Source organism: Ooceraea biroi, chromosome 10 (genome assembly GCF_003672135.1).
Source record: "Ooceraea biroi isolate clonal line C1 chromosome 10, Obir_v5.4, whole genome shotgun sequence".
NCBI classification, from domain to species: Eukaryota; Metazoa; Arthropoda; class Insecta; order Hymenoptera; family Formicidae; genus Ooceraea; species Ooceraea biroi.
This window is the reverse complement of record NC_039515.1, coordinates 7908419-7929468: the sequence shown is the minus strand read 5'-3', so window position 1 is coordinate 7929468 and position 21050 is coordinate 7908419. Positions and strand designations below refer to the sequence as shown.

The 21050-nt window shown below is 42.1% G+C and overlaps 3 protein-coding genes across 5 annotated transcripts; 1 reads left to right on the top strand and 2 right to left on the bottom strand.

Annotated features, from left to right (window-relative positions):
• Positions 1-2: 2 nt before the first annotated feature.
• LOC105283741 (zinc finger and SCAN domain-containing protein 12) lies at positions 3-3207 on the bottom strand. The gene is made up of 6 exons (XM_011346759.3): positions 2841-3207; positions 2043-2232; positions 1828-1967; positions 1572-1734; positions 906-1154; positions 3-774 (listed from the first exon to the last, which is right to left on the bottom strand). The coding sequence occupies exons 1-6, from the start codon at positions 2918-2920 to the stop codon at positions 601-603; spliced, it is 996 nt and encodes a 331-aa protein (XP_011345061.1). The 5' UTR covers positions 2921-3207; the 3' UTR covers positions 3-600.
• A 458-nt stretch (positions 3208-3665) lies between these two features.
• LOC105283742 (protein deltex) lies at positions 3666-9251 on the bottom strand. 2 transcript variants are annotated; one of them, XR_894730.3, is made up of 7 exons: positions 8544-9251; positions 7940-8132; positions 7601-7870; positions 7212-7509; positions 5475-5793; positions 4753-5157; positions 3666-4596 (listed from the first exon to the last, which is right to left on the bottom strand). XR_894730.3 is itself a non-coding variant. In XM_011346760.3 (6 exons), the coding sequence occupies exons 1-6, from the start codon at positions 8711-8713 to the stop codon at positions 4806-4808; spliced, it is 1602 nt and encodes a 533-aa protein (XP_011345062.1). In that variant the 5' UTR covers positions 8714-9249; the 3' UTR covers positions 3666-4805. The 2 variants fall into 2 exon arrangements, 1 of the variants encoding a protein (XP_011345062.1); XM_011346760.3 differs by having other exon boundaries at positions 3666-5157; positions 8544-9249.
• Positions 9252-10691: 1440 nt separating this feature from the next.
• LOC105283743 (ubiquitin-protein ligase E3B) lies at positions 10692-20860 on the top strand. 2 transcript variants are annotated; one of them, XM_011346761.3, is made up of 16 exons: positions 10692-11001; positions 12015-12167; positions 12259-12586; positions 12678-12866; positions 12962-13153; positions 13238-13427; positions 13715-13957; positions 14034-14205; positions 14351-14469; positions 14672-14787; positions 14898-15100; positions 15260-15560; positions 15897-16289; positions 16512-16676; positions 16763-16874; positions 17149-20860. In XM_011346761.3, the coding sequence occupies exons 1-16, from the start codon at positions 10838-10840 to the stop codon at positions 17319-17321; spliced, it is 3213 nt and encodes a 1070-aa protein (XP_011345063.1). In that variant the 5' UTR covers positions 10692-10837; the 3' UTR covers positions 17322-20860. The 2 variants fall into 2 exon arrangements, with proteins under 2 accessions (XP_011345063.1, XP_026829079.1); XM_026973278.1 differs by lacking the exon at positions 10692-11001 and adding an exon at positions 11028-11340 and having other exon boundaries at positions 17149-17321.
• The last annotated feature ends 190 nt before the right edge of the window (positions 20861-21050 follow it).

Sequence of the window (21050 nt, the reverse complement as noted above, 5' to 3'; positions counted from 1 at the left end):
TTGGTTTTCAATTTTTACACACGATGACCTGTACTCGGAACGCGCTTACAAAGCAGTCTCGATCTCGCTTCTCAAGTCATTTTTAGAGGCGCTTTCGTAAACGCATTCTGAATGTGGGCCAATGTGTATACATATATATATATATATTTTACATAGTCTGTAAAGATACAAAGTATATAACAGCGCCGACAGCGAGCGACATAAATGAGTGAGTATTTACAATAAAATATGATGCGCGCCACCGCATGGCGCGTGGACAGAAAAATAAAACTTGTACAATAATTCTTCCCGCGATTCAGGCGATATATATCACATTTATAAAATATGTGGATCGATCAGAAAAAATCTGTTGCGACTTGATTAACCTAATTAATTAAAATAATGTATCCTTTCATTATTATTTATATAAAAAACGCACAATCGTCTGCGCATCGTCATTCTCACGTATAGCACGTCGTCAACGATCGTCAAAAGAAAGCTCCGAATCAAATGGGCAGTTGTTATAATCACAATAAGTCCCCTCGCCAAACTCCCGTGCAACAAATCTCTTCGAGGGGCAGAGAAATAAGAACCCTTTCGCGATTAGAGAAGGAACTGCCGTTAGCTGGTGATCCTCTGCTGCAGCGGCGTATCGCTCTCGGAGTCGCTGGAGTTGTTGGCGCCCGTGGGAACGTCCTCCGAGGACGCAGAGTTCTCCGTCTTTATTTCTATCCTTCCGTCCGCAGAGTTCTCCGTCTTTATTTCTATCCTTCTTATCTTCTCCATTTCGTACGGCTAGATTATATCGTACGATAAGTTATATCGTTATTATGTCGCATAACGGAGCGGTAAATTCGCACCTCGCAAGATGTATCAATCTTTAGCTAATTGCAGAAAGAGATAATAGTGAAGGATCTGTGATTTACTTTCGCTTGCTTGGACATCCTCTTGAACTCGTTAGGTCGCCGTACGTATTTGTCGACGATATTTTCTACCCTCCTGATGTCGAAGTCCTGATCAACTTTGGTCATCGTCTGTCTCTGCTGCTCGGATGTCACGTACAGATCGTCCGGCTGATGATAGACATTGTGATTGTCGTAAGCCTTCTTGTTGCAGAACATCGCCGAGCATATCGTACACTTGATCAGATCCTCCGGCATGGCTTCCCTCTCATCCTAAACAAAGTAGCATAGATCGCGGTAAGATATTTATTGAGCCGCAAAATTGTCGATTGTCGTGAAAGTACGCCCCAAAATTAGCAACTTGAGGATACTTAAATATTCAGGCATCTCCGGCGACTCGAGACATCTCTTAATACCGTTATTAAAGTTACCAATTTTCAGGCACTTTTTAGTTTCTAATAAATTAAAAATAAACAGTTTCCAATAAGTTAAAAATAAATGTGTTTCGAGCATAAATTTTCTTATTAAAGAGACCTTGATACGCATGGAAGAAACCTTGAAAGCAATGCTCACACAATTGGAAACCTTGATATTGAACTGGGAGATTTGTTCAGAGTCTCAAAATTACAAGAACAATGAAGAAATAATGCTGCGCATTTAAATATCCATCTTGCTACTAGCTCTCCTTACTTCCTTGTGCTGCTTCTCCAAGTGCTGCTGCAAGTTGTACTTCACGACGTACTCGGCACCGCACAAGTGGCAATAGTACACGCTCAGCGCGTCGTTCATCGAGTTCACTTTGATCTTGTTGCTGGGCGGTGGAGTGGCGATCGGTTGGAACAGATACACCATTCTGAAAAGACGAAAGAATGAGCGAAATCTCTCTCGGGTCTGCCAATCGTGTAAGACTGAAAGCTCGACTCGACTAACCGACGTGGCTGTCTACCTTTTGTGTACAGAGCGATAGTGATAACTCAAGGCCTTCTCGTTGTAAAATATCACGTCGCAGTCCTCGCACTTTCTGTGCTGCTCTTTCCTCTCGCTCTCGGACGCGTCGTGCGACTTCTGATGGTTGTCCCTGTGAGTCTGAAGGAACCGATGAACATGAAATTGGATAGCAGGAAATAGATGTGAAGGAGATCATGCTCGCCTTGAACGTACCTTTAATGGGAACTGCTGGCCGCAGTACGGACAGTAAAATTTCGTCGGCGAGTTGGGATGAACCTTGAACCTGTGCCTGATCGTTGCGCTTATGCTGTTGAACGACTGGTCGCACATGTCGCACTCGGTTTTGGTCTGCTTGCTGCTCACAGGTTGACCTCGCATGTCTATCTGCTTGTTCGCGTGTTTCCTGCGTGGAACGCAATAAAAGATGCAAATAAGAATTTTATACAGGTTTCTTACTGCTCTTGTCAGAATTTAACAATTCCCATTTTTTATAAAATAATAGGTGCATGGAATTTCGACAAATGACTAGATATTAATCGATAAAAAAATACAACATTGCAGGACGTTGACATAAGACGCTTCTACCTTCATTAAAACATCAAATAAATAAATAAATAAATGTTTAATAAGTTTCTGTTATGGAAATAACGTTTTTAGTTATTGGAGGACCCTCGATTTTTATTTCTTATTAATTTTCAATTAACAATATTATCTGGTAATGAAATTCGCTTCTTTTTGTAAAAAGTATTCTACGTGCATCGTGCATCTCAGCGCGTATGTGTTTCGTAAACACGTGCGTGCGTGTGTACGCGTGTGCATGATCTGTTTATATGCACTGTGCATGTGAACGGTTCTGATCGCCAGCTTGAAGCTGTTTCGTTGCCCAACGTGCCTCATACGTGCCCCTACAACGGCACGTCGCGAAATCGCGATCGATAGAGCAGGATTTCGACCACGTTTTCGCGAACGTTGGTACGCGCGAGTAGTTAGTCGGCGGAACCGCGCGCGCACCTGAAATGCTCCTGCAGTGCTTCCTTCGATTCCAACTTGGCGTCGCACAGGACGCAGTTGTGTCGTTTCTCCGTACTCATTTGGCCGCCCGTATTCGACCAGAGGCGTGAGGAAGCATCGAGAAACTCTGGAAAAGTTCAGATCGCGCGCGCGAAACGCCGAAATTGGCAGAAAACCGCCGCGAACCGATGACGGGTGACGTTTGCACTGGGGCTCCGCAATTCACTTCGTGTTCGTTGCTGGCACTGCTTTTCGCGTTAACCGTCATTCACGATAGAAACCACCGGTCTCACGAGAGAGACGAGGATGAATCGCAGCCGGGACAAACGCAACAAAAAATCAATTTCCGGCCATTTTAATCGCCGTTGAAAGTCGCGCCATCTAGCCAACATGCGCGTATCTCGCGAAGGATTAACCGTGCGATCCACTTAGCGCTAGAAATGCTTCAGAATACTTTTTTTATCCTTTTTTTTTTCATGTAAAAAGAAAAGTCGTCGTCTAGGACTTGAAATTCTTCAGAACACTTTCTATTCTTTTTATTTGAAAAAAGAAAAAGGATAAAGGGTGTTTTGAAGTATTCGATTACTTGTAATTCCATTCCTAAAATCAAATCGACTGCAATTCAAAAAATGCTCTGGATATTGATATTAGAAATAGTTGTTATTTAGATAGAATTGTTAATTAATCGCTTAACAGAACTGAAATTGGAAATTGATAGGGACGCATTCAAATAATTTCAGTAATATTTTAATTATTAGTTCGATCTGTCGAAATTTCATCAAGAGACGTTATTAACATCGGAGGGGGTATTAAATTTTAAAGAAATACAATGCAGTTTTTTTCTTTTTTGTTATTTCGTCTAAAAATTATACATATAATTTGGAATGTGCAATGACATAATGACGGCACTCGATTTTTCCGAGACATTATAGAATTTGGAATTATAACAATAAATTATTTTACTCGATGATTAAATCGTATTTCAAATTATTACAACCTAAGTAAATACAATACTATCGTTTTACTATTGCATAGTAATCACCTTTTCCTGCGTCATCGTTTAAACTACATATAACATAAAATTATAATTCCGCGATAAATCATGTGTTTCTTTCTTGGCAAGTTTCTTGGAAGATACATAGTATACATATATTTATATATATATATATATATATATATATATATATAAAACTACATAAAATTAAGATCTCTACATAAAATATATCTCTAAAATAAAAATTTTATACTTTTGCTTATAATTTCGCCCGAAAATTTCTCCCATTTTTATAAAATTGCCATAAGATACTCTTATGCTAGCATAGAAAAAATATATATATATAAATATCTAAAATTGTTTCTCTACCTTAGTCAAAATATCATTTATCAGTTCCTTGCTTACGCGTTAGCATGGAATAAACATGGAGTAAAAATTTCGAAATCTACTTCTCTAATTTGTGTAATTCGCTAGTTTTCATCTACGATATAAGTTTATATTGACAAGAACCTTAACGTTAAGTCCGCTTGTAGTTGCAAGGCTACTCTGATAGCCGACGCTGAGAGCTTGACTGGCACTGTCAGGGTCTCAGGTACAATTAGGATTTTTTCCAAGCGCTGGTGTGATGAATCTCAGCTACGACAAAGTCCGTTATCTCGTAGGCACAGGCGACAAAGTTAAAAAAAAAAACACTGATTCAATGACTCACAAAACAATCCGACAGTTTTTCCAGTTGCAGTTACTTTAGCCAATTCTTCATTCCTGTCACATATTTTTAATTATTTTTTCTATTTTACTTATCGATGCATTTTTATATTTATTTGCTTATTCGCATTTAATTCAAACTCAGTGTCGAATCCTCTATCTGTTTTTGAGATCTGATCTATTTTACAAGCCAAATTCTCTCGAGATCATTACCTACGCCAGAAACGGTGGATTCTCAGTTTTTGTGCGAACACACCGTTCGCTTGTCAATGCAACTGTTGATACGTCGGCGGCGAGTGCCCGTCGGTCACACCCTGCGCCGCCAATTCCGCGAGCGTCCTTTCGAGGTAACTCTGATCGGGATATCCGTGGCCGGACGTGGACGGACCAAGCTCGGTCTTGTGGTGGATCTCGTTCCACGTGACGACGTCCTCGCGGCCGGTGGTGACCGATCGGCCGATCGTGAAGATGAGCCGGCGCTCGAACGCGATCTGCAGCAGTCTCAGCACACGGCGGCCGAGATTGTTGTCTGGCAGGTAACAAACTCGTGGGAAGCCCACAGCGTAGTACGTCTGGCCGGGATTCGGGTGCTCGCTACCTTGAATCCCGGACGGGATGCTGAGGAAATCGAAGATTAACGTGAGGTCCACTCGATTAATTCACGCGGTTTGATCGATTTTTACTCCGATTTGAACGGAGCTAGGCGAGCAAGTTTAATTTCTTTCTGATAATAATTATATGGAACTTATTCCGCATATCGAAGAAAAATTAATGATTTATTTCTGAATATTATTTTATAATTTATTTAATAAATTTATGTTTTCGAAGTCTTATTAGAGAATTGTAAAATCTCGAAGAGGCACGATAATTTTTTAATCCATCAACTCGATTCATAAATTATGACAAATTTAGTATTCAGTTGCGATACTACTTACTCGTAGGTGATTTGTATAGTGTTGGTGTTCGGGAAACCCGGCAGCGCACGTGGTATCCGCGTCCAGTTCATTGTCCCGGGCGGTTGGTTGCCCCGTTTCTCACCGTAGATCATACGGCAAACCGGGCACTGTATGTACATGGGCGGCTGCTGGCAGCTGAGCATCGCGTTCAGGCACGCCAGGTGCAATCTGTGCCTGCATCGCGTCAGTTCGACCGTCAATGGCTCCGGAGTACCCAGGCAGACCGGACACGAGTCCGACCCGTCGCTCTCGACCACCTTCACGTATTGGGATATCACGTCCGACGCAGCGTCCACTCCTAAAGGAAAATCAAGAGGTTCATTTAAGCAACATCTCGCGAAATGTGAATATAAACTCACATAAATTGCCATATATGTATGTATAATACAAATAAATAGGAGAATAGATTAAAATAAAAGTTGTAGAAAGTAGCGTGAATAATATTATTAATAAATATAAAATTATTAATAATATTTAGTAATTAATAATTAATAAATTATTAATACATATTTTTTATTATGTTAATAAAAATATTAATTATTGAGATATCAGTGCGAGATATATTCTATTAACCCTTCGTGGTCACACTTCTAGAAAATCACGTAATGGTCACATGGGGTCCGATAGACCCCACCAACTTTAAATGGTTGCCGTGTTTACACTATTCATTCAATTTGAATTACAAAATTACATAATGAATTTGAAAGCTTGTATACCAAGGAGAAATAGGCTTTTTATGCAAATTTTAATTGTAACATAACTAAAAAATTCACGAATTTAGAAATCGTGAAAAACCGAGTTTTTCACTAAAAAAATTATAACTTTTTAAATTTTTATTATTTTGCGATACAAATTTAGGGTCATATTGTGGAGACGTAATACTTTAATTTAAAAAATAGTGTTATAATGCACGTTTCAAAAAAGGTATTTATTTTCAGACTTAAAGTGGATCATTTTCGAGATAAATCAAATCTACAATTATGGAAAAATAAGTGTACCCAGATAGCAGAGAGAGTTCAAAAAGAATTCATTTGTCATGTCATCAATTCTGAGTTCATTTTCAGATGCAAAAAGAGTTCTTAGAATTCTTTTGAATTCTTTTTGCATCTGAAAATGAACTCAGAATTGGTGACATACAAGTGAATTCTTTTTGAACTCTCTCTGCTATCTGGGTATTTATATAACATAAAACATTATTATTATTACAAGTATTGTTAATAATTATTTGTATTTTCAATGTCATTCAACAACGAATTTTGAAACTCACGACTCCGTAAATCATATGCCATCTATAAGTGTAAATAAATGCTTATAACCTTTGTAGAAAAAAATTACTCGGTCTTTAAACTTGCACTTACGTTTTTCCACAGATAATATGTGCGAAAATCACAAAAACAAAATTTTCCAAATTTTTGATACCAAATTACAAGTTGGTCACACAGGGGGTTCGGAAGACCCCAGCACGCGGGAAATCTTATTTGAATAATTGCTATTTCTATACTAGTGCGCTGCGGGCGATACCTAGTATTAGAACGGAAAAAAGAGTACTTGAAGCTACCGGTAAATGGCAGTAAAAAGTTAATTTTCAATTTAGAACAAAAAGATATAAAGCCTTAAACTTTCGTTGGGGTCTTTTGGACCCCGAGTGACCACGAAGGGTTAAAAGCAGTAGTAAATTCGCAATGGGCCGACGAAAATTTCACCCAAAAAGCGCACCGAGAATGGAGTCCTTGAAGGCGTCGTCGCTGCCCACGCTGCTATCCAGCAGGTCCACCGGGTTCTCGTGGCTCAGATAGGTGGACACGGTGTCTACGCTAGGTCTGCGGCCGCTCTTGGTGCTGCTGGAGTCCGCGTCGAGCACCACGTCCCAGGTCTTCCTCTTCTGGCCGGACTCGACGTTCGTCGCCACGGGGTTGTTCTCGATGCCGTGCTTGCTGCTGAATATGTTGAAGTTGCTGAGAATGACGCGCGCGATGTTCGTCGGCCCGTTCGTGTTCGCGTCCCCGCTTTTCCCCTGGAAAAGACCCGCGCGAATGATCTCCATTTCCGCAGGAAGAGAACGGAACGACATCATGAAAGCTTGCGCGACAGTTGCGGAAACTCACTTTCTTGTTGCTCTTCTTCGCGCTACCATTCGACGATTTCTTATGCGCGACTTTGACGGTGGAACTCTTGACCGTGACCGTCGCGGACCTTCTACCGGAAGTGATCTGAAGCTCCTCCAGCGCGACCTTCACCAGCGGATACGGCGCCTGCTGGATGCGTCGTATCGGCCTCACGTAGCCTGTGCAGCATCTCACCTGCGTCAAGTTGCAGAAGTTGATGATGTACGGGAAGCCCAGGTACGTCTTGGATACGTCGATGGTCTTGTCGCCCTGAAAAAAATTTCGTTAAGAGCTCTCTCGAGCGGAGAGAATCATGCATATCAATGTTGTTTTTATTACTCTCGCCCACGCCTCCTCTATGAGGCATTGCACCTCCATGTCGTAAGTGTGCCAGTCATCCGAATCACCCGCCCATTCCCACTTGGCGCCTTTGCCAGCCGGCGAGCCCGGCAGGTAGAATTTCCTCCTCACGTTGTACGTCTCGTCGCCGTCTTCGCTGCATTGCGTCTTGGTCTTTAAGTTGATGTAGTACCTAAATTTTATTTTTACAATTATTGCAATTCTAGGTGTATCATGAAGTGTAACGTATCTTAATTTACAAAAGTTAATCAATCAATCAATTATGCAATTGCATTAAATAAAAATTGTAACATTAAAAAATTGTAGAATTCATAATTGATTAACTTTTGTAACGTTACACTTAAATTATAATAAATTATAATAAAATTATAAATAGCGTTGCTAATATAATTGCATTAAATAAAAATTGTAACATTAAAAAATTGTAGAATTATGAATTAATGCGATTATATTAGCAATGCTATTTATAATTTTATTATAATTTATTACAATTTAATATTGATTTATATGTTAGCATTTCTCAGGTCTCGCTGATACATTCAACAACTTTGATTCTTATAAACGTAAAAAAGCCCGCTCGGACCTGTCAAGCGTAGGATCCGCGTCGTTCAGGAACACCCGGGTGAGCTTCTTGCAATGGGCCCGTTCAAGATGCTGTGACACGGCCGGGCTGTAGGGCCTCCACCGTCCGTGACGGTTCTCCCACTCCCACACAACCACCGCGTGTCCGTGCTCCTGCCCCTGGGCGCTCATCTTTCTCTCTCTTCCTCCCGCTTTCCCGTTTGTCCTCCCTCTCTCACACCCCCTCACTCTCCCGCACTCCCGCCCACTCTCCCGTCCTCCCAGTGGAATTTCACACGCACGCGCGGCACACACTCACAGCGCAGCGGCAGCGTGGGAACATCTTCGAGTTTTCCCACGGTCGTCGCGATGGTCCCCGCGTAGTCCTCACCGCCGTCGCCGTCGTCCTCTTCGTCCTCGTCGTCGCGCGTCGGCGACGACGATGACGGCTCGTCTTCTTCTTACTCCGCTACTTTTATTTTTGTTTTACTCTCCGTGCCACCTGCGAGAGCTCGATGACCTTCTCCAAGTTGGAGCACGAAACCGCCACGTTCGAAAGGGCCACACGGATCTCCTCCCGCGAAGGCGAGAAAGAGAAGGAAACAACGTACACACACGCGCACCAGCGCACACTGGCGCGCCACGACGCGCCGCAAAATACACACCGCGAGGTACGGCGGCGGACGCGCGACTGCGAGCGCAATCGATAGCTCGAGACGCGTACGCGCGTCTGCGAGAAGCAGTGGGCATCGAGCGATCGAACACGGAGCGAAAAAATGTAGATAGGCACACTCGAGCCTGGCTCTCCTCCATGAACGCAACAACGGAGTGTAGACGTAGAACAAAGAGGCAAATTTAGCAAATAATTTGCGTTCACGCAAAATATTGATAGGAATAATTATTCAATATTAAATATCCCCAAAAGCATAAAACATTTTTCTTTCTACCTTCTTCTTCGTTGAACGATAACGCCGCGCAAGTTATCTTTTCTCACTCACAGGTAACACTACCGAAGTGCCACTCGCCGATTTTCTTGAAACTTTGCACACACGTAGTACATCGAAAAACATTAGACACGTGTCTTTTTATTTGCGCTAACAACGCATTTTAAGGTTAGAAAACGCATTCGAAAATTTAACACTCAATGGTAACTAACGCTACTCCTGAGCGTTATTCTCTTACAGCTTTTACGACATTACTCTATTATGATTGTATTGGCTGCGTTCGACGGAAAAAGCTGCTTTGCAACCGTTGTAAAAATCGTGAATCTGATTGGCGTATGCGCTTAATTTTGATTGAATCTAAAAGCATACGCAAATCATATTCACGAATGTTGAATGTTTGGCATTAATTTTACGAGATTCGGAATGGCAGATTCAAAATCGCGGACCGAAATCGCAGAATTTTCAAAACTTTTATTCAAAGTCAGTTTCGAAGAAGTGTTTTAGACCCGTGATTACGATTGTGGTAACAGTTATATCAATCTAGAGGTGGAGGATGAAAAATGGCAAATTCAAAATGGCGGACCCAAATTCCAATTGTTTTAAATTAGTTTCAAAGACCATTTTTGTAGTGGTTTTCGAGATCACTGTTAATAGTAGTTTGACAATATTTCAAATGACGGAAACAAACAAATCAAGTTAACGAAATTTTAAGCAATTTAATCTGCTGAAGACAGGTTTATGAAATTTGAAATTTTGTCAAACTACTATTAACATTGTAAACAGTCACCTCGAAAACCACCACAAAAATGGCTAAAACACTTCTTCGAAACTGACTTTGAATAAATTTTTGAAAATTCGGCGATTTCGGTCCGCGATTTTGAATCTGCCATTCCGAATCTCGTAAAATTAATACCAAACATTCAGACAATGAAATCATAATAGAGTAATGTCGTAAAAGCTGTAAGAGAATAACGCTCAGGAGTAGCGTTAGTTACCATTGTGCTATAGTGTTAAATTTTCGAATGCGTTTTCTAACCTTAAAATGCGTTGTTAGCGCAAATAAAAAGACACGTGTCTAATGTTACTTGTCAGTAATATCTCGTAATATTTTATTTCAAGTTTCTCTCGGGGCCCGCGCATCTCCCGAACCGTACCTGTCGAGCGATACCCCACGCACGGCGGGAGACAAGGAAGGGGCGAGTGGGGGAGAGAAAGAGAGCGGGCAGGGGGGAGGCTTGGTAGATGCCCGTCAGCTGACGAGGATGCCTCGAAGATGTCTCGTGGCTAGCGGCGAGCGACGACGACGAGGAAGAGGCGTGTAGGGGGTTGCTCGGGGGCCCTACGGGGGTGAGTGGCGATCACGGTCGCAAGGATGTTCCGCGCGGACGGCTCGTCGTCGAAGGGCAGTTTCCTGCAGCAGAAGAAGGCCGCGCGCGAGGACCGGGCCCACGAGAAGCGCAGAGAAGCCGCGGCTACCCTCATTCAGGCCCATGTTCGAGCCTGGCTGGCCCGCGCGCGCTTCACCCAGCGCATACTGTAAGTGCGACGCGTTTGCGAGGCCCAGTTTTCCCTCCCTTCGGAGCCCAGCGTGGGCTAGCCCAAATCAGGCGAGAAACCTGTCAATGAGTGCGTCTACGCTGTAAATGCGCGTGTTTACGCGCGATTATGGGAGCGCGCGTGAACGTGTGTGTAAATAAAGATAGTCGATATCGGATTAGCGGAGTTCCAGGCAGCCAGGATAAATCGAGAGTCACGTCGTATACCGGGTGACGCGAAGCGGATCGGTTCGACCGATTGCGAGCGCGCTTTTACGCTTGGAGGAGGATACGCTTGAATGGAATGTATCTTGCGACACGTTTTCACGCATCAGTAAAAGTGCGTCTTTTGTTTTGGAGAGAATGAGTTTTCCCTCAACTCGAGCAGTTTCATGACGAGTGATGCAGACGTAGGACGATAAATAATCTTTGCAAAGGGCTTTGCAGAGTGTGTGATTGTATCATTACAGGAGAAGATATTAGATTTCATAGATAGTTGAACGACTTATAATAAAAGCACAATTAATATACATATTGGCTCATACATTATGTAACGTATATATTTTATGCAAAGAATTCAGGATTTTGCACAACAGGATTTACTAGTTCTTTTTTTCTTTTCTGTTGTGTTGAGTTATTTCTGTTTTTCTGACCCGATGCTTCTTCCTTTTATTTTGTGATGACCTATTATGTGTACGTGCGTTGTTTGGAGAACACCGAGATGGCTCAGATGACTCAGACGTTACATACATCTGCGTTTACATGGATAAGCTACTTGAAAATTATCTCCCTTCTCTTAATCGAGATAACGTACCAATATACATCTTATTCACATATTTAGAAGAGAGGCGTCGTATATTTTCCACGAGTTGCTATCTCGAGAAACAAACTTGAAGCAGATTCATGTATCTGCTACGCAACAGGTTGCGATCATGAAAGAAAATGAGCCGTAGAATAACACTCTAACAAAAATCGCGCATTATTGTTAACCAGAAATTCTCTCTTAATTTCCAGGGAGGAGTTTGATAACAATTTTATCGATGACATCGGTAGCGACAGCACGACGGTGGAGTTGAAGCCCGCGCTAGAAGTATACAGGATCATTTCTAGATTTTTGTTAATATATAAGAAAGAGAGGGATCAAGAAAGAATAGAGAGAGTATGTAGGTAAGTACACACGACTCGCGTACGAAACAACCCACTGGTTCCTCAAAAAGACCCGAGGCAACGAGTTAAAATGCGACGACAAATCCTTCAGGTACCTCGTGCTGACCCTCGACTCCGAGTCGCCAAAGATATCCTATGTCGGGGTTGCGTTGAGCAAGGATCACTACATATCATGGATATCGCAAATGAAGGCCGTTCTGCATCACTGCCTCTGCGGCTTGGACGGCTTGAAGCCGGAGAGAGTGTCGGACCACAAGTCCATCCTGCTGCGGCTGCACACCCTGGTGAGCTTCACGTCGCCGGGCACGTGGGCTATACAGAAGGTGAAGGGGATGGACCAGCTGAAGGCCGGCATGAATCAGCTGTGCGCCAACATAATGGGCCACTTAGTTAACAATGGATTTTACGCCATCATGCAGGTGACGATGCTCGAGCGATGACGCTCGAGTTCTTCACTCTTCGCTTCATTCTTCCTCCGGCGATCCTAAATTTCGACGTTTTCCGTCGTAGGCTCTGTTAATGAAGGGTTTGGGTAGAGCGAAGATCGCCCTGAAACCGGTCACGCTGTCGGCCGCGGTCACCCTGACTCTGCGGCCGCTCATCTCCTCGCAGATGTCCGACAAGCTGGTGTCGCTGTTCCTGATCAACATCTTCAGCGTGCCAGCCCTGGTCCATCATCTGAACAATATGTCACCGGAGGTAGAAAAGAGAGAAAAGAGAAAGATTTGCAACTGCGTTATGATACCGTCCCGCCTCTAATCTAAGTGTGTGAAGTTTCTCACGCGTGTTTGCAGTGCATCTCGTCGTTTGTAACGAACAATCTGTTCGCGAGGAGCTTGGAGCTGCTGAATTCCGAGCAGAATCTCAGGATCGTGTTCAACGCACTGGAGGGCAGCTACGCGCTCTGCCTGCTCGCTAATCTGATACAGCTGGCGAACATCGAGAGGGAAGAGGTGCTGCGAGATCTCTGCTTCCCTTCCTTCACGGTGAGCGAATGTTTTAGTGATCTAGCTCTCCTCTTTGCGCCTAATTTTGATATATTCTGACCCGTAATGGTGAACCCGTGGTAGTTCGTTGTGACGAGAATGCTGGAAGCGTGTCAGCAATACGTAGTTGCCAAGCGGAGCAATCTGACGCATTGGCATCCCGTGTTAGGCTGGTTCGCACAGACCATCGACACTTCGTTGCAAGACGCGACGCCTTCGGTAAAATTGCAACTGGCCTGCCTGTGGACGGGCAGGATCGTCACGCATTTAATCGGTGAGAGAATCATCCACATCCGTGATGTCCGTATCACGAAAGAAGCTCAAATACGTGCACTGAATACATGCAAGCCATTTTATATTGTCATTTCATTGATATGATATACATATATGTAACTTTTAAAAAGAATTTAAGAATTAAAAAAAATTAATTTATTCCATTTAAGAATTTATTAAGAAACTTATTTAATTATTTTACGTTAATTGTGATGTCATATTAAATAAAAATTATTGCGTTTATCGGTCGTTTCTCTTTGCACTCAGACTCGTCTGTTCACTTTTCAGAGCAGCCACTGACCGAACTCGTCGAAAAAGAGGTACCGCCACCGGTGGAGCAGCAAAGCACGTCCTCCGTAGGCGCGAATATCTTTCGACGCGCATTTCTGGAGGCTCGCACCAACAGGAACAACAATACTAAGAACTACAGGAAATTGGGGAGTCCAGAAGCCACCAAGATAGCGTTGATCTGCTCTCTGTACCAAACGGCGCTGCACACGCTCACGCAGATGAAAATCGAGATATTGACCGGTATGTCTTATGAACTTCAGCATTTGTCGTTGTACACAAATTTTCAATTTTGACTGTATGTGTGCGTGAAAAATAGGACTTTGCTACCAAGGCAAGATTCTGTACCATATGTGGCTGTTTCTGACGACTTTGGGACCGCATTGCGGCCTGAAGGCGTTTCTGGATCTCTTGGCTGCCAACACTAAATGCACAGCGCCCGAGTTCCAGATGCTGATACTGTTTGCCGACTGTATGACGCATTACGTGACGTAAGTATGCGGATCCGATCAGAACAGATTCGACGACTCTGATTGATTAAAATATTAAAATATCTGATTAATAAAATATTAAATATCTAATTAATAAAATAACGAGAAGAATAAATCGTTGATCCCTTGGTCTCTCCGACTGCAGAATTCTAGACGACATGGAGATGTACGAGCAGCAGGACCCGTTCAAGCTCACGGACTTCATTACCATGTCATACTTCCTAAACCAGTTCTTGTACAAAGCGGTTCTTACCAATCTGTTCGGTGAGCGAGTCAATCTTTCGTTTTTTCTTGCTAAACCAGTCGATAAGCCTCCTCTGCTTTCTCCGATCCTAATCGGGATTTATTTTTCTCACAATGTTTTAGTAAAGTAGAATTCACTATGCAATCTCTTTTACTCCGAGCCATCCAATTTTCTAATCAATTAAAGCGTGAAAACGCATAGTCAGCCTCTAAAATTTTGCAGACGTGAAGTCGGTGTCCAACAACCCTCTGTTCATCTCGCTTTATATTCTTCTAATGGCGATCTACCGACGCGACTGCCGCAGAACGTTCTGTCCAGAGGGTCACTGGCTAGCCAAGTTAAGTACCTCGGGGTTTACTTCAGTTACCTCAAACGCCTTGTGTAAACTTTTGTGTAAGCTGCGAATTCCGTCTTTGTCGATATTCTACATCGCGACTTGCGGAAACAGGAGGTGCGAGTGTCGGGCTTCCTAGCGGATCTGGAGAAGGGTCGGCGTGGTGCGGCGCTTTTACTCTCGAAGATGCCCCACGTTATTCCCCATTCCGAACGAGTCGTGTTATTTCGCAAACACATAGCCGACGAGAAAGCGGTGATGGGTCTGACCGAGAGCGCTTGCAACAGTCCTCCAACCACTCTCATCGTTGTGCACAGGTGACCTGAGAGATCTTTACAGTTTCTGAGCATTTTTGGAGACTGGGAGGTTTCCACAAATTCTTGTTTTTAGTGTAATGCGACTTAGGATTATAATGTTTTATATTAATTTTTGTACAGCGCATTAATTATTATGAAATATTTTTCGACATTTCGTAGAACGCGAATAGTGGAGGACGGATATAGACAACTGGCCATGCTGCCGTCGCAAGCGCTGAAGGGTGTTATCAGGGTACGTTTCGTGAACGAACAGGGCCTGGCGGAGGCTGGCATCGATCAGGACGGAGTTTTCAAGGAGTTTCTGGAGGAAACGATCAAACGAGTATTTGACCCGTCCTTGAATTTGTTCAAAGCGACCAGCGAGAACCGGCTCTATCCGTCTCCCACCTCTTTCATGCAGGACAATCACTTGCAGTTGTTCGAATTCGTCGGGCGAATGCTCGGCAAAGCAGTTTACGAGGTAAATTTTTCTCGATACTCTTAATTAATCAAGGCAATCGATTATATTTGATAAAATGGCATGCGTTTCAGAGTTATCAATAATGAAATAGTAAATAATGAAAATATTCCAGTCGTAATTAAAATATTTTAATTTAAAATATCAGTGATAATAAATGCAAAACAAGGAATAATTCAATATTGTTCATTAAAAAAATAAAATTATTACATTTTCCATCTCTTTTAATTTCATAAATTTATTCTACAAAAAAGGAGATACAATTTCATATAAAACTGTTTCTTTCACAATGATCTAATGATCTCTCTCTCTCTCTCTCTCTCTTTCTTTATTTTCCAGGGCATCGTCGTGGATGTGCCTTTCGCGTCGTTCTTCGTGTCGCAATTTTCCGGACAGACGGGTGGCGCGTTATACAGCTGGTTGGACGAGCTCGCCTCGTTAGATCGCGATCTTTACCGCAGCCTGACCTTGGTAAAACATTATAAGGGCGACATCCGGCAGTTGGAGCTGACGTTCTCGCTCGACGAGGACGTGCTCGGCAAACTGGTCACGCACGAGCTCATCCCCGGCGGGCGCACCACGGCGGTCACCAATCAGAACAAGATTCAGTATATCCATCACATGGCGCACTACAGGATGTACCATCAGATCAAGGAACAAACGACCGCCTTCATCAAGGGATTCCGCTCGATCATCAATCCCGAGTGGCTGTCGTTGTTCTCCACGCCTGAGGTGAGAAACTCGAGACATTTCTATTCGCTCTTATTCGCGATGTAATGCACGATCACATTGGCAGATCGTCATGTTAAACAGAGAGAAATGAAAAACGAAATCGTCGATTTGAATAATAATAATCTGAGGATAATATTTTTAATTTAATTAGCGTTTAATTATTTTTCATTTAATTTTTATATTTAATTAATTTAGCGTTTAATTGAAACATGCGCTTTGCAGCTGCAGAGATTAATCTCGGGGGACAACGTTCCTCTAGACCTGCGAGACCTACGAAGGCACACGCAATATTACGGCGGCTTTCATGACAGTCACCGAGTGGTGTGTTGGCTGTGGGACATCCTGGAGAAGGACTTTACGGAAGAGGAGAGAGGCTTGTTCCTCAAGGTAGGATCGATGATGAAATCAAGTAATAATTTCTTTATTTGACGACCTTAAAATCATTCTACTGTTAACTTTTTTCGTGATAACAGTTTGTGACGAGTTGCTCGAAATCGCCATTACTGGGCTTCGCACATCTTGAACCACCCTTCTCCATACGATGCGTGGAAGTCTGCGACGACGAGGACACCGGCGATACGATAGGTAGGTAGATTATCATAAAGAACTTTCAAAAAAAGGATAACTTTTTCACAATCAAACAGTGATCGAATTTTTTCACTTTTCCTACAATTTCTACAAATTTCTTAATTTTCTTATATTCTCAATTTGGACCTTTTTATCATCAAATTTATCAAGCATTAACTTTTTGAATGAGGAAGAGTTTTCAACGTTCTTCCGACTAGTTTCTCGATTGCTTTTCTCTCGAACGTAACTCAGTTTGCTGATTAAACTTATTCGAAATCTTTGCAAACAACAGGCAGCGTGATTCGCGGGTTCTTCACAATTCGCAAGAAGGATCCGCAGAACCGACTACCGACTTCGTCGACGTGCTTCAACCTGCTCAAGCTGCCGAATTACCAAAAGAAGAGCACGCTGCGGGAGAAGTTACGTTACGCCGTCACCAGCAACACCGGCTTCGAGTTGTCGTAGATCCTAGCGACCGGACGATTTTTTTATCGCGGAAACACTGAAAGCTTGACAAGTGAACGTTCATTCGCGCTAATTCATCATGATTGTTCTCGATGCGAAACGGAAGACGAGACTCAGCGATCGCATACACGTCAAGACGAAGAAAGGCGAGACCGAAAGTTTAGCCAGCGACACGATTAATGGTATCCCAAGCGTCGGCTATGTACAAAGCGATGTCGAATGGTGTGCCTAAATCGCCCCACTCCCGATCCAGCGCGCAATCCGCAATCCACTCGAGTGTGTCGGTGATTTTTCGCCGACTCTCAGAAGACGCGGATGTCCAAAAGAGGCCAATGTTCTCTAGGAATGCCGCACGATCTTCGTCCTGTAATCCTGCGACCTGCAATGTCAGAGACCGGTAGGGTGTATTGATCGAGAACATACAATAACGAGTTCGCTGAGATGTAATCGTTAGGTACACGCATATATATATATTATATATTTAAATGAATTTCTTCGTACGACGAGAGCCGTATTTTAAGTATAATATTTTAGGATAAAGCCTGACTACGACGCTCGTTTCCGCGGTCTTCGGTACACGTACACGAACACGCACTACCGATGTGAGATATACACCGTACCTCAAATGAGCTTAATACCGCTGAGATGATAATCGTGCGCTTGTTAGAAAAATAGAGTCGTTGATCAACGTTACATTGAGCATGGGGTGGCGAAAGTTTCTCTATTTTCGTAGGTAATCAACGTTGAAGATAACGTATATCACGGACTCCGCTGATCGGTGAACATCGAACCTCGAAAATTGAATCGATAAGTGACAACAGGCAGGACGCAAATCTGGAATTACAATTGCGCGGCAGCTTGCAACATAAAATTAATGTAATATTTATTTTAAATTATCGTATGATTAATTATGTTTCAAGTGATATTCGGTGATTTAGAATGTTTTAGTTTGCAAAGTTTTGTTACCGAAAGGCTCGAGACAAAAATGAAAATAGACTTTTACATTCCCGAGATGCAGTGAGTAAAGTTAGTTTGTAATTATTATGAGACGAAATATAATAGTTTCTTTGTTCTTCGAGAATACGTCGTGCTGAGTGTTATTTAATTCGCACGTGGCACGCACAAGTTTATCAGCGTAAACAACTGCCAAGTAGTTTATACTTTCAACGAAAATTATATCTCGTGCACGGAATCTATTGTTTTATTTTTTGGAATCACCGTGATTGTTCATCGAACTGCGATTTTCATACGATCTGCAGTTAAGAATCGCAAATAACTCGGTATCGTTGCGTTGCGAGAACGAAGTGATGTTTACGAAACTGCGTTTATATAAACCTTCATTCTTATTTTGAATGCGGTTGCACACTCTCCAAGTTCATACATTGAAACCGAAAATATCCTGTATTTGCGTTTTCTCTTTCGATATACAAAACGGTATTGCATCTCCGTCCAGTTCGTAAATAATCATCCTGCAAATTTTAATTTATCATGAAACTTTCCATTTAAATTTCTATATCCGGAAAAATTTCAAAGGACCTGTGACTTGCTTATCGATTCGATTAAAACGAGGTATGTTTCGATGCGCATTTCCAAAAAAGGTTTCGCCACCTCTACATCATCAAAGAAACATCCTCTCCTCCAGGAATTCTGTCCTTTCGGACAAACCAGCGCGTGTGCGAAACGGAGTGTCCGTGAGTAATCAAAAGAATTTGCCGGTTTCTAAAAGTTTTTCCTCGACATGAAGAGAGAAAAGAAAGCAAAAGCCACGATCTATTTTAAAAGCTATTTTTTCAAGATTTTTGTACGGACTTTTGGCGCGACGTGCCATTAAATCGCAATTTAACACGATCTAAGGGTGCTATTCCCACGGGCACTCGCGGATGAAGAATCCCGAAGTTCGTTCCGATTGTAAAAGATTCTAGCGGGAGTCTCGTCGTATTCCGCGCGGCGTCAGAATTCAAAAGTTCTCCGGACGTGTTAGGGAGCAAAAAACTTATTAATTTTGAAATAATACTTCTTTTACGAGTGGAACTTTATCATCGTGACAAATAACAGAATAATAAATAATTTGATCGAAAAGCTAAAAGAATTGCAAATAGATAAACTTAACAATTTGTGAATTTAATATAACTAAAATTCACAACTTCACAAATTGTTTCAAGTTAAAAAATGTAACTTTATTTTTATTTTCTTATGATTTTCTCTAAGGATTCTAATGGCCCAATTTCTCTTCGCGGGACATAAAAGCTATTCTTTTACTAATCAAATTTAGATTTTAATTGGCTTCTAATAATTTAGCACGTTCGAGCATGCTTAATCATCGCGACGGAAAATCGACGCGAACTTCGCTAAAATCCGGAATTCGCCGTAATCGCAACGCGTGTAGAATATTCACGTGTTTACACACACACACACACACACAGAGACACACGGACACATACACACAAACATCGAAAAAAGAGGGCACAAAGGACTACGGTACTCTGCGTGAACATAGCGCGCGAGAAAAAAGAAGCGAAGTTTAATAATATAATATTGTTATTCCTCTGCCTTTTGGTATGCGTATGGTAAACGGCAAGGTGAGGGACGTCGAAAGAAGAAATTCGATCATACAGACCAAAGATGAAAGCGAACGATTCGAGATAATGTGTAATCCTTGCATATTTTCATACCGTGATTAGGCGCGTGCTGCAAACTTCGCGAACCTGCGTTTACACGGCTGCAATCGAGGCTGCTAATAGAACACGATTAAAAGCGCACTACCGTAATTGGAGCAATTATTTCTCAAAAACAAATTTTTCACTTTTTTCGGATTTGTCAAATTTTCCAACTTCGATATTTCCAAATATATACCAAATTGTTTTTGTCAAAATAAATATAATACAGTATTACCATTGTTTTTATGAAATATGTAATGCAGCTATAATTCTAGCTTTATTATACACGCACAGGACGTATTATGTTCGACAGAATGATTTAATTGGGAATCATTCTTATTGTTTTTTTATTTATATACTTAATCTTAAGGATTTTGTGTAAGCGCAGGATTCGCGATCGCGTACGTTTGTCAAAGTGGAGCGACAGATATCCCACAGGTGTGCGATGCATGAGTATACTCGTAATAGAAACGATACGTGCAAAAAAAAGAACAAAAGAGTAAGAAATTAAGTAGAAACGTAAGATTGATATCGAACACGAAGACTTGCGATTGTAAGATAAATTTGTGTCAGCGAATCATGCATGTATGGAGTCGAATCACTTAATGGACTTGAATCTTCATTAAAAAAAAGAGAGAGAGAATATGGCAATGCGCCATATGACGTTTCTCTTACAATCGTAAAGCGAAAGGAAATCACGCATTGTGTAAATCGCCTCGATTATGCAACGGCCGCACGTTTCGCCGTTTATAATCGACGGTAAATTATTGAGATTCTGTATAAGGAAAGGAAAGATTCTGTGTAAGAAAGAGAAAGAGATTCGCTAATTTCGTATGATGCAGATTGGCAACAATCGTGTAAATATATACACACATCGCAAAAGTTGTTGCGTTAATGCATTTTGCATTCGCTTTCCTTCATTGCGTAACCGACCCCTTCCCGACCGCACGGAAAGAAATCCGCCGAAAACCAAATTCCAGATTGCCAGAAACGAGAACGAACATTCATGAGATCTAGAAGGACAAAATCTCAGATAACAGTAAAGATTAATAAATATTAATAAATATTAACT